This window comes from Peromyscus eremicus, chromosome 8a (genome assembly GCF_949786415.1).
Source record: "Peromyscus eremicus chromosome 8a, PerEre_H2_v1, whole genome shotgun sequence".
NCBI lineage: Eukaryota > Metazoa > Chordata > Mammalia > Rodentia > Cricetidae > Peromyscus > Peromyscus eremicus.
The window spans coordinates 49024167-49037985 of NC_081423.1; the positions used below are offsets into that span (position 1 = coordinate 49024167).

The 13819-nt window shown below is 38.9% G+C and overlaps 1 protein-coding gene across 2 annotated transcripts in view; it reads right to left on the reverse strand.

Annotated features, from left to right (window-relative positions):
* Positions 1–13819, reverse strand: part of Map2k4 (mitogen-activated protein kinase kinase 4) — a 95354-nt gene that overhangs the window by 12380 nt on the left and 69155 nt on the right. For both annotated transcript variants that reach the window (XM_059270924.1, XM_059270923.1), the window contains 3 exons: positions 7998–8117; positions 5075–5126; positions 2366–2493 (listed from right to left, as the gene is read on the reverse strand). In XM_059270924.1, coding sequence (XP_059126907.1) covers positions 2366–2493; positions 5075–5126; positions 7998–8117 — 300 coding nt within the window. The remainder of the gene's footprint in view (positions 1–2365; positions 2494–5074; positions 5127–7997; positions 8118–13819) is intronic.

Below are 13819 nucleotides of genomic sequence, written 5' to 3' on the forward strand. Positions count from 1 at the left end.
ATTCTTTATTTATTTATTTATTTGCCCTGGAGATGAGAATGGGGGGGGGGCTGGGGGGGAGGGGGGGAGGGGAATCCGTGGCTGATATGTAAAATTAAATTAAATTATAAAATAAAAAAAAAATTTAAAAAAAAGCAATTCTTAAGGAACATCATACTGTGCTCATGTTTGGGTATGTTTTGTTCCTAAGTGTTCTGGTGCTAGAGGCTTGGTCCCCAAGATGTCAGTAGTAAGACAGTCACTCATTTAGACAATAGACCATTAAGAGGTGAGGCTTCTAAAGAAGTTAGCTGCTCAAAGGGGGACTCAGAAAGGATTGGTGATGGGCTCTTAAGTCAGGACTCCTGGGAAGGGGTTGTTATAAAACAGGGCCCTTTAGCCCTTTCTGCATGCAGACAATTCCCTTTCCATTTCTCTGCCATACTGTTGTAAAGCCGAAGGCTCTCACCAGAAGCAAACAGATGAGAGCCACTCAGTCTTAAACTTTCAGCCTCTAAAACTACAAGTTTAACATTTCTTCCCTGTAAGTACTCAGCTTTAGGTGTTCTGTTATCACAAGAACAGCAATAAAACCATATTGTTACAGAGAAAATTGTTCCAGCTAATCTACGCACTAAACCAGCTTTGAGCCAGGTAACATGCTTAGTTAGTTATTCTCTGGGCTGTACGGTTACTGAATGTGTCAGTTATGGCAGTTACCAAATGTGTCTAATCATTCTGATTTCTTGTCTTTGAATGTGCTATGCCATTTGTTCCTATTTAACATGATGAAAATAGGATTTTCTAAATTGCATCTATCAAGTGAGACAACATTCACAAAGCTCAGATTCTAAAAGAAAATGTCTTTCTACACACACACACACACACACACACACACACACACACAAACACGCACTCTCTTACATTTTCGTTTGTAGAAAAAGCGAATCAAAAAATCTAATAAACAGGGTACTGACAATGCAACGATTCTAAAGTACTGTCAATACTGAAACATTTCATATGCAATGCTTTCCAAATATGAAGCCCATGTATACCAAGCAACAGAACACATGTAAAGAACAGGCAGCACTGTGTTCCACATGATCACACACTGAAGTAAGAAACAGAATTGAAGGCAAACTGATTTCCAAGTGATGTAGGGAAGCAAATATATTCAAGGTTTTAAATGAATATGAAATCAGAAGAAACACCAGGCCCATTCATCCAGAGCATGTCACAAAATCTTGAACATCTAGCTTGTGATTGTTCTGACTAAAAACTTTTGTGACACTTATAGAAGCAATCATGAAGGAAACAAAGGAGGACAAACTTTATCTTTATTTTAAAAAGGTTCTTGGAGACATGATAGCTCAGTGAGTAAAGGTGCTTGTTGAGTGAGACTGGTAACCTTGGTTTAATTCTTGGAATCTATTATGTAATGGTGGGAGGAGAGAACTGACTCCAAGAAGGTGCCCTCTGACCTCCACACATGCACCACGGCACACATGCTCCCATGCCCCCATCAAAGATGAGGTTTTAAAAAGTCTACAGTACTGAAACAGACTGAGAGAAAAGGCTCAATCAACACCAGCAAACCTTATCATCACTTTATAGGAGCATGCTGCTCTCCTCTAAAGGACCATGGACACTAAAAGAAGAAATTGGCACGGGGGTATGTGTGTGTGGGGGTGTTAAAATATAGATACCAAACACCAATCAAATGCAGTTCAAAATCTAGGCTGTGGAATAGGCCATGCAAACATACAGGGATACAGCAAACAGGGAAGCTCTGAAAGAACAGTGTCCATCTGTCTTCCTGAGGGAAAAGCTGCTTCCTGCTAAATGCCTAAGGTCTCTAGCTTTGCATGTATTGCTGTGTTCATCCATCCCTGAAGTAAAAAATCACAATTGGAGCACAGCTTCAGACTCTGCAAAACACACTGCATTCTGCCAGGAACTATGTTCCTGTACCAAGTTACTCTTACAGAACTTCTAACAGCATCCTTCAGCAGCCCAGAACATACATCTCTCAACTGATACTGATTATCTATTATGGCCAAGAAAGTACAAGAGATAGAAAGAACACAAAGACACGGACCATTTATCACCTGGTTGACTGGGTGAGTTGAATATAATGAAAACAAAAATCAGGAAAGACCGTAAATCCTAAATGCCAAACAAGAGGAGTAACATGTATAAGGAGCACACTGAAATAATTTAGCAATGTTTCCAGAAGTTAAAACTTAAGCTTGGAAATGCTGAGGGCAAGAGATATTCTAGCACAGTGAAGCTACATGGCTGAAGGCAGATCCCTTATACCTAGCACCAAATGGCACAGACTCTCTATGCAATGACAGCCAAGCAAGAGACTTGGCTGCACACTTACTGCCATATATGGCCTACACCCAGCATCTCTTGTCTTGGCAATGGAGTCCACAAGCTGTCCACTGATGCCGAAATCACAGAGCTTAATATTTCCACTTCTGTCCAGAAGAATATTGGAAGGTTTGATATCTGCAAGAGATGCATGCCATTCAATATACAACTGATCAATCAAGCAACTCCAAAGTACTGTAGTCGAAACTATTGAAAATTTTGAGTCCTTAAATTGAGATATACAAGAAACAGAACTTCACTTAGCACATGCAATCATTTATTTATGTTTTAAACACACATCAATAACTAAGACCAAAGGTGGTGGCTCCTCCCTTAACCCCAGCACTTGGGACACTGCTGGGGGAGTACTGCCAAGAGTTTGAGGCCAACCTGGGCTACAGAGCAAGACTTTGTCCATGAAACTAAAAAGAGACTAGGACTGTAATATAACAGGCCAACTCCTTTCACCACTATAATTTAACAAGCTGGAAGACATAACATCTCATAACATCTTCACATGTATAAAACACAAACAAATCATGGTTTTCAGCAGTCAGAATGAGGAATGAACTTATCAGATAATAGACTAAGAATAAGCTAATTTTCAAAAGATGTCAACAATTACATAACAAAGTATAAGGTATACCAACCTAGCATGAACCAACAATTTCATTAAGTATTGCTTTAATTTATGAAAGCGTTATTTTAAAGGAAGAAATTATTTATTCTCAAAAAATGCAGTTATTTCTAAGAGATATTTTTTAGGTTTGATTTTTATTCGTGTGTGTGTGTGTGTGTGTGTGTGTGTGTGTGTGTGTGTGTGTGTGTGTTTAAGTGTAGGCCAAGTGTGTGAGGAGAGACCCTGGAAGGTCAGAAGCTATCAGATCCCCTGGAGCTAGAGTACAGGAGGCTGTGAACCACCCAGGGTGGGTGCTGGGAACAGAATTTGGGTCCTGTGGAGAGCAGCAAGCACTTTTAACTGCGGAACCAATTCTCTAGCCCCTCTCAGGGTCTTTTGATCTTAAGTGGCTTTCTCCAGTTTCTCCCAACCAACTTTCCCTTTGACTCATTTCTCTGACTTTCAGAACTACTGTGCCTTGTTCAGCATGCAGACAACCAAAGGTCCTCCTCACTGATAATCACCACCACTGTGCCAATAAGCTGACTGTCAAAATTTCCCCTATGCTGTCCAATTTCTCTATTTCTATCACAATCCTTCTATCTATTTCATTACCAGTATCATGGAAAACTTAATAAATTAAGACACAGAAAACATCTATATATCATTCCAAAAAAGTCCAGAAAAGCTCCCCTACGGTAACAGACCCAGAGGATCACCTCTTAAAAACACCCATTCCTAGGTCGGGCGGTGGTGGCGCACGCCTTTAATCCCAGCACTCAGGAGGCAGAGCCAGGCGGATCTCTGTGAGTTCGAGGCCAGCCTGGACTACCAAGTGAGTTCCAGGAAAGGCGCAAAGCTACACAGAGAAACCCTGTCTCGAAAAACCAAAAAAAAAAAAAAACCACCCATTCCTAATCCTCCCATCCTTTCTCATGGAACCTGCATCTTGTCAAGGCTTTTATCCACACTTCTAAACGTGGCTCCTGACTAGTCTCAGCTTTATCAGGGTAAGTCTTGTGTTCTTAGAGCAGGGGACAATTCTAGTGAATGTGACATAGAATACAAACATGAAAAAAAAATGTTCCTGCTGCTAAAAAAAGTCATCCAGGAAGTGAGAGTCCTTTCTTCAGTATTGCTTCTGTTGGGTCTAGACATAATACTTAGAGCTGAGGTGGTCATTAATGTCACACAATCGATGCTTTTACAAACGGATTATGTTTTAGGGGAGTTTCAGTTTATAATGTGATTTTTTTTTTTTTTTTTTTTTTTTTTTTTTGGTTTTTCGAGACAGGGTTTCTCTGTGCAGCTTTGCGCCTTTCCTGGAACTCACTTGGTAGCCCAGGCTGGCCTCGAACTCACAGAGATCCGCCTGGCTCTGCCTCCCGAGTGCTGGGATTAAAGGCGTGCACCACCACCGCCCGGCCTTATAATGTGAATTTTAAGTCTCTTTTACAAACACATGCTCTAAAGTGAGAAGAAACATTTCATAGGAGAAATACCATGGCTTTAAAATGCTTGAGTATAGGGACTGGGAGTGTAGCTAAGTGGTAGGGAGCACTTGTCAGGCATGCACAAGAACCTGGGTTCAATTTCCAGCAACGGAGGTGGGGGATGCCTTAAGGTACTGTCTCCTCAGACTCTTCTTTGAATGTCTGCATGGCCACTCTGATGCTCTGACCATTTGCAGTCATCAATTATACTGGGCAATGAGTGATTTATTTTTAGCCATTTATGTTTCCCTTTTATTAATTTTATTGGCACATTTGAACTGTACAAAAGGCTTTATTATCAACAGTAACTATTTCTAACTAAGATCAAGAATCTGTAGCAAAATGTAATTGTAAATCTAAAACACTTACTCAGTTAGATGGACATTTAAAGAACCCCAGGGGAGGGCAAGCTGATGCTTCAAGGTATACACCACTTGGAGTTTCTCTGTGTTTGTTTGGTTAGTTGGGTTTCTTGTTTTGTTGGCCACAAACACAAATATTCCATGAAAGTTTATACAGTATTATGGTAGTTTTCGTTAAACAATGTTTTAACCAATTTAAGGAGAAAAAGTTGACTCCTATTCCACAGAAAGCAATCCATACCCACCTCTGTGAATAATTTTCAAGTTTTCTTTTAAGTGGTTTAGTGCTTTCACAGTCTAGGGAGAAAAAGAAGAGGTGGGATAAAGATTTTTGTGTTTTTAATAAAACAGCCCAACCACCTATCACAAGCAATAGCCTCCATAGCCCTCTGTATGCTTTCTCAGTTTAGCATTTCAAATGCTATCCTTCTGTATTTTGAATGACAATGGCATATAATTTTACATTGGAAAGTTGCCTTTTCCTGATCCTCTCTGACCGTTAAGAAAACAGTAACATAACTTACATATTAAGTCACTAAGAAGTTGTATTGTTTTTGTACCTCAAGCCTGTACAATCATAAACATAGCACAAGTTCACTGGACTGGTTCTACTATCCATGATGGTGATAATCTCCATAAATCCTCAGTTCCTCACACTCATTCACTAAACCCCTGATGTAAGTTCTGCAGATTCAGCATATCTGCTCAGCCAGCAGCAACTTATCCTGTCATGGGTCACACTACTCATGATTAGAAATCATAGGCTTCTTCAGAAAGGGAGGCAACAGAGACTTGACAACAGGCCATCACATTTGCTGTTTAAAAAAGGAAAAAGGAAAGAAAAAAGAAAGACAGAAAGAAAAAGGAGAAGTCAAGTCTTTGCTGTCAGAGGAATTATATGAAAAATGTAGAAAATACCACCTTGTATTATCTGAAAAACTCTTCCTGTGTGTTCACTGGTCTATTAATTAGCAAGAGACTTTACAGAAAGTAATTTAAAATGTGCTTAATACATAATAAGGTGATCACCTAGTCTGAAAAACATAAGCACACATGTACTAATTAAGTTAATCATGTACATACTATATACAATACATGATAAAATAATTTTATATTTGTTTTCCAAATTTCACAGCCATCCTGTTATGCTGTAGTTAAGTGGGGTTATGAGATCAGGCTATGGAGGTTTTAATCAATAACAACTTAAAACTGTAAATACCAAGGTAAATTAATATTTCCATGCTTTTGGATTTACCATCTATAAAAATGGGATATTACTTACCATAGAGTTACCAAGAAAATTATGTTATAAAATCTTGGCTCAACACAAATAATATTTGCTGTGGGATGGTCTGTATGTCAAGTGTGTTGCTGATTGGTCAGTAAATAAATCACTGATTGGCCAGTGGCTAGGCAGGAAGTATAGGTGGGATAAGGAGGAGAATAAAGCTGGGAAGTGGAAGGCTGAGTCAGAGACACTGCCAGCCGCCGCGATGACAAACAGCATGTGAAGATGCCGGTAAGCCACGAGCTATGTGGTAGGGTATAGATTTACAGAAATGGATTAATTTAAGCTGTAAGAAAAGTTAGCAAGAAGCCTGCCACGGCCATACAGTTTGTAAGCAATATAAGTCTCTGTGTTTACTTGGTCGAGTCTGAGCGGCTGTGGGACTGGCAGGTGAGAGAGATTTGTCCTGACTGTGAGCCAGGCAGGAAAACTCTAGCTACAAATATTCACTCACCATTAACTACTATCATGATTCTATTATTGTATAGTACTGCAGTACTATTCTACTGTATAGTACTATTGAATTCTAATACTGTGAACAGTGGTGAACAGTGGCAAGTTCTAAGACAACAGTAGCTTGGTACAATGCAGGGGTGCTAAACAAACTATCAATGTAAGATCTACATATTCATCTGAGCAATCAATAAGTTTCTAGTTCAACTCAGTTTATAGTATTTTATAAAAATATATATCTTAGGTTAGCTAACTAATGAAAAATTTTAAATTTAATCATTAGTTTGGCAGTGACAAAATTTTAACAAAATTATCCATCTTAAAGTAACTTATTAACTATGGTTTAATCAAAAATTTAGGCTGGGCAGTAGTGGTGCACGCCTTTAATCCCAGCACTAGGGAGGCAGAGCCAGGTGGATCTCTGTGAGTTTGAAGCCAGCTTGGTCTACAGAGCAAGATCCAGGACAGGCACCAAAACTACACAGAGAAACACTGTCTTGAAAACCAAAACAAAACAAAAAATTCAAAATTACTCAAAAATTTAAAAGTCTACTAAATGCACACATCTCTTACAACTGAAATAGAGTCCAGAAATTATGTTTTTAAATCAGTTTCATTAGCTTTAGAAATCACTAAGCTGGCAACTGACAAGCTAACTTGGGGAAGAGACTGATTCAAAAAAACCGAAGTAACATGCAACCACAGTATGATTTAGCTCACATACCAACTAACTAGACAAGTATCTCTGGCTCAGGTTCTCAGGGGTTCTAATGTCTTATCAGTTTTGCTTTATAAAAAATAAGTTGCCTTTCCCACTGTAAAATAAATTGAACACACTCATCAAATAAAAGATGAGAGCAAGAAAGTAAGTGATTGTAAATTCAGTTTTCAAACCATAACACATATTCCCAAGAGAATTCTTTCCCTTTTTGGTCTTCTAGTAAAAGTGAAGTGATCAAATTAATCATTGCTGGCTACTAAGATTGCAAGTCAACTTTTTAAATGGCTTAAATTGAATAATCCTCAGTCTTAAACCACAGCAAAACATACCTTGTCGAAAAGCTTCAATTAAGGGGCTTCAAAAAGACTTCTGCCACTCTGATTAGCTTAGAGATATAATCTACTTAAGATAGTTAAAACAGCAAGGGAAACAAATATAAAATTGCATTTCTAGTTTTACTTAAGCCAGTCTCTTATAGCTCATTGAGATTTGGATAAGCACAACAATGTAATACTCACAGACCACATTTTGAAAAGTGTTCCTCAGACCTATTACGTTAATTATGGCACAGAAATGACTTTAATCTCTTATCCTACTAAAAATGATTTCCTCAGAAAGGCAAGAAGACCAATAGCATGTGCATTCAGAAACACCAGCAACTTCTTCACCCAGTTACACATCAGTGGTGTGAAAGCCAGATACTTACTGCTAAAGTGATTTTGCCTAAGATCTCTTCCGGAATAACGTCATCTAACACACTATATACATATTTGTAAAACTTATCGAACGAGGTAGACATGAGCTCCATACAGATCCAACAGTCGCCCTGTAAAACAACAGAAGCTTGTCATCACTAAAATCCTAATATTAAGCACTGGTGCCTCCCCTAGTTAGGAGAGAAACAGAATCCAGAAGGAAGACATCTTGTGCTGCTTTTACACTGAACCTCCAACTCATGATCATTTTTTATTCACCATTAAGGACCTGGAAATAATAGCCTACCTGCATTTAAACATAATTACGTGTCTAAAGCGTGTTTTACCCACTCTTTTTTGGGTGTTTTTTAATTTATTCATTTTTTCAAGTATGTCTCTGTGTGTGAGAGAGTGCAGTACCCTCAGAGGCCAAGAGAGGGTGTCAAATCCCCTGAGACTAGGGCTGCATACAGGTAATTGTGTGCTGGAAATTGAACCTGGGGCCTTTACAAGAGCAGTCAGTGCTTCTAATGGCTGAGCCATCTCTTCAGCACTATTTTATCCACTCTTAACTTACACTGAAAACTTTTGTACTTTGATAAAATTTTCAAATTTTGCCATAACTGAGCAAAATATTGGGAAATATATGTATTTATTTTGCTTGTCTTCAGGAAATCAGTGCTGGCAACCATTAAGACAGGGTAGGAAAAACAATTTTATCATAGAGACACAGGAAGAAGTTCCTGCTTTCTTGCAGTCACTGTGATCTGATAACAGCACAAACAGTGTTCTAGTGATAAACAATTCCTTAAGTTTCAAATTGTGTGTTTACCTCCATAGGTGAGAACACCCTATGATGTCCTACCCCATCCCACCACTGATGGGAGTCAGCATTTCACCCTATGTAGTCATGTTTTCTATAGTACCTAGTATATACATGTAACCACACTAGTTATTAGACCAACTGTCACAATAGTTGTGCTTCAAGTAACCCTAAGGTATTATAACTATTACACCTTATGATTGGTATAATTATGATTATCACTTACTGTGTCAATATTATGTTGAATTTTTTCACTGGTATATGTGCAGGAAAAAACAATATAAGAGTTTGGTAATATCAGAGGTGTCAGGCATCCACTGGATACACCTTGGGATGTATCTCCTGCAAATAAGGGGAGCCTACTGTAGACAGACTGACATTTGATAGAATCACCCCATGAATAGGAATACCACTTTAATATTCCATAAGCTACAGAAACTAAACAAGTCAAAACAGAGAACGGTGTACAACACTGAGAAAGTATCTTAAGTTCCTTTCCTTGACACTGTGGTCATGGAGGTAGGCAGGAAAGGTAGGAGAAAGCGCAGGGCCTTAGCAGGAAAGGAACTAGCAGCTGTGTCCATTTGAACAGGATATACAGCACTGACCAAAGGAGAAAAGCTACCATCAGAGATAATGCTGAAAATCGTCTTCAACAACTTTGATGTTGCCACTAATTTATGGAGACAGTTATAGTTTCAAAGGTTTTCTACCCAGTAACCTCTTAGCTCTCAAGCCTGTTCTAGACTAATGAAGGGAAAAGCATTCACTAGTAACTGAGCTTTGTGGAGAATGCAGCTTCCCTAAGTCTTTTCCTCAGTTAGGCCTCATAGCACAAGCACATTTACCTCCTAAGTGTGAAGAGCATACACTGAAGAATACTGAGATGAGTAATAGGACTAGAACATTTATGTCACTAAATCACTGGGAAACATTTTTAAAGCATATTTGACATAATAAACCTTTACATTTCCTTTCTTCTCAATGTTAACTTTCTACAGTATTCTCAGAGAATAGTTCTCACAGAAAAATCAAAACTCTCCACCAAAAACACACACAATTTTATTGTCTTCTAAAGACACCTCTCAGTAGATTTACTACCAGCAAATAAGTAATTTCAGGGGTGGAAAGACCCCTCCTGCTGAGAGCCTGGGAGGCCTGACACTTTCTGTTTATGTAGGCCTATGCCTCCTCCCTGCTCATCTATGAAATGAGACTGCCCACTACCGTCTATGGACTGTAATAAAGGTCCCGTGAGTTAGCACAGGGAAAACATAAAGTGCCTTTGCACGTGGATGGTGCGGGGTTGAGGGGTGGAGGTGTGTGGTCAGAGCAGACCACCACCAGGAGGGAAGAAGGAACTGAGAACTGAAGATGAGATGGAAAAACAGCAAGCAGCTGCAGAGGGACATCCCTGCAGGTTCTAAGGGGCACAACCAAGTTCTACCCCTCTGCCATTTCCTGTTGTCCATAGCTACAAACAGACCAAAGCCATGAGCCCGGCTTGAAGAAGAACAGGAAGGAGGGGAGAGAATGGGAGGAAACCACCTACGATGCCCAAAAGAGCAGTGACAGCCTGTCATGTTCAACCAAAGGTGCCCGGAACACACAACAGGAGAAGGGAGGTGGGCTGGGGAGAGGTGGGGGAGAAAAGAGGGGGCCTGTGGTTGGTATGTAAAATGAACAAAAAATTTCTTAATTAAAAAAAGGAAAGAAAAACGGAAAAAAAAGAAATTCCTGAATGTGCATTTATTAGAAAACAAAGGCAGAAGATGATAAAATACTGAATTAACAAGATAAGATTCCTGAAGATAAAATCTAGATAAACTCAACAACATACTTATACACCAACGACAACCATTTAGAAAATAAAATATTTATACATACATCATTGACAACAGAAAGTAAAGCAATAAGGCACACAGGAATGGGTCTAATGAGACAGGAAAAAGACTTATACAACAACCAACTATAAAATGTTGCCAAAGACCCTAACAGGTCAAGCAAATGAATACTACATCATGGATAAAATGAACTTAATAGGTATCTCTAGAATCCTCCATACAACAGATATGGAATCTGAGCAGCCCAGGGAACCTTCTTTATGATAGAACACATTCTAATTCACAAGCAAGTATTCACAAAACAAACAAACAAACAAATCAAAATAACAACTTAGACCTTATCAAATCAGTAGAAAAACTAATAAACTATCAGTAGCCGGAAAAATCACAAAATCAAACAAACACTCAAGGGACTGAACAATTCTTTCTGGAATGAACAGTGTACCAATAAAGAAATCAGGAAGGAAGCCAGATGTTTTTCAGAACCAAATGAAAATGAAAGCAGTTTGCCAGAACTTCAGTGTACACCTACTGCTCTTCTAAGAGGAAAATACATCGCTATGAGTACTTACACTAGAAGAAAAATCAGAGCAATCACAAATAAGAGCCTAATACATTCCAAGAACATTATTTATTAATGCATAATGAAAGTCATGGCAAAAATTACTGAGAGACAAAAAGAATTATACATAGAAGCAATCAAAGAAAAAGCTGGTTTTGCCTGGTATGGTGGCCTCACCATTAGTAGCAGCACTCAGGAAGCAGAGGCATGCAAATCTCTGAGTCTGAGGTCAGTCTGGTCTACAGAGTGAGTTCCATGTCAGCCAGAGCTACACAGACAGAACCTGTCTGAGAGAGACAGTCACACACACACACACACACACACACACACACACACACACACACAGAAGAAAGAAAAGAAAAAGTTGGTGCTCTAATAAACAAAACTGGCACACCCCCTGGTCAATCTAATTAACCAGGGAAAATTAAAATTAATAGAGTTGGAAAGGGATATAGTACAACATATGCCAATGATAGAGGATCACTAGGAATTGCTTTCAAAATATATATTTTTTTCTTTCTCAAGACAGAGTTTCTCTGTGTAACAGTACTAGCTGTCCTGGAACTCTCTTTGTAGACCAGGCTGGCCTTGAACTCACAGAGATCCACCTGCCTCTGCCTCCCAAGTACTGGGATTAAAAGCATGCACTATTACCACCTGGCTAAAAATATATTCTTAAAAGACTAGAAAATCTAGGAAAGATAAATTTATAGACATATATGGCTTAACAAAATAAAGTCAAGAAGATAAAAGCAACCAAGCAGATCCACAAGGAGCAATAAAATTAAAGTTATAATAAAATCCCCCAACAAGGAAAAGCCCAGGAGCAGAAAGACTGACTGACGAATTTGATCAGGTTTTTCCAGAAGAGCCAGCACCAACATCCCAACATCCTCAGACTGCTCCATAAATCAGAAAGGAAGGAACACTATTCTACAAAGTTGCCATTACAGTAACACCAAACACATACACACACACACACACACACACACACACGGTATTTCAACAAAATACTTGCAAACCAAATTCAAGAACCCATAAATATCAAGCTGGTTTCATTCCAGTAATGTAAGGATTGTTTCACACATACACTTATACATACTACTTTTCTGTAACCATAACCAAGGCAACTCTTAGAAGTTTATTTGGATTTATGGGTCTAGAAAGATAAGAACCCATCATGGTGGGAAGGCATGGTGGCAAGCAGCAGCAGGAACAGGAAACCAAATGTTTATATTTTTAAGTACAAGTACAAAGCAGAGAATGAACTATAGGTTGAATTTGAATACATACTTTCAAAGCTTGTCCCAGTACCATACTTACTCCAGGAAGGCCATACCTCTTAAAACTCTCCAAACAGTGCCACCAACTGGAACTGGGGACCAAGTATCAAATGCCTGAGCCTATGGTGGACATTTTTCATTCGAGTCACCTCATACAATAAAATAATACAGCACATTAATAAAACTCAAGGAGAGAATAGCATGATCATCTCAATAGATACAGACAAGGCTTTTGACAAAGTATAACATTCCTTCAGGATGAAGGCCCTAAAGAAATTAAGGTTAGAAGCACACATAGCAAACTTATAGTCTAAACTACCATGAATTAAGAGAACTGAAGGCATTTGCTCTGACATCAGAAAAGAAACAAAGTGTCCCCTTTCATTTGACATAATGTTCAATGAGCAATGAGACAAGAGAAATTTAAAAGGATACAAATAATAAAAAAAGAAGTCAAACAATCCCTATTTACAGATGCCATAATCCTTTTTCTTTCTTACTTTCTTTTTTTGAGACTAGGTTTGTCTGTGTAGCCCTGGCTGTCCTAAAACTCAATTTGTAGACCAGGCTGGCCTCGAACTCACAGAGATCAGCCTGCCTCTGCCTCCCAAGTGCTGGGATTAAAGGCATGCACCATCATGCCTGGCTGACATGATCCTATTTTTGAAAGACCCTACAGACTCTATCAGAAAACTCTGGATGTGGTAACCACAGTAAAGTAGCTGTGGTGGTTTGAATGAGAATGGTCCCTATAGGCTCAGATATTTAAATACTTTGTCCCCAGTTCGCGGGGAAGGATTATTTGGGAAGGATTAGGAGATGTGGCCTTGTTGGAGGAAATGTGTCATTGGAGGTGGGCTCTGAAGTTTCAAAACCCACACCATTCCCAGCAAGCTCTCTCTGCCCTTATGTCTGCTGCCGTGCTCCCCACTGTGATGGCATGGACTCTAACCCTCTGAAACTGCAAGCCTCAATAAACCCTTTCTTCTCTAAGTTGCCTTGGTCATGGTGTCTCTTCACAGCAAAAGATAAGTAACTAAGACAGAAACTGTATTTTATATCTACTACAAATATACAACTCAGTAGCTTTTCTATATACTAACAATGAACTTGCCCAGAAAGAAATTGGGGGGGGGGGGGAACCAAACAAACAAAAGCAAAACAAAACAAAAAAATCCTCATTCATCAGTTTCAAAAACTAAATAAAACCCTAACCAGGAGGGTAAAACTGTAAAGCCTGGAAGGAAGAAACTGAAGAATATACTAGAAGATGGAAAGACCTCTAAAGCACGAATGAGTAGAATTAACATTGTGATAATTA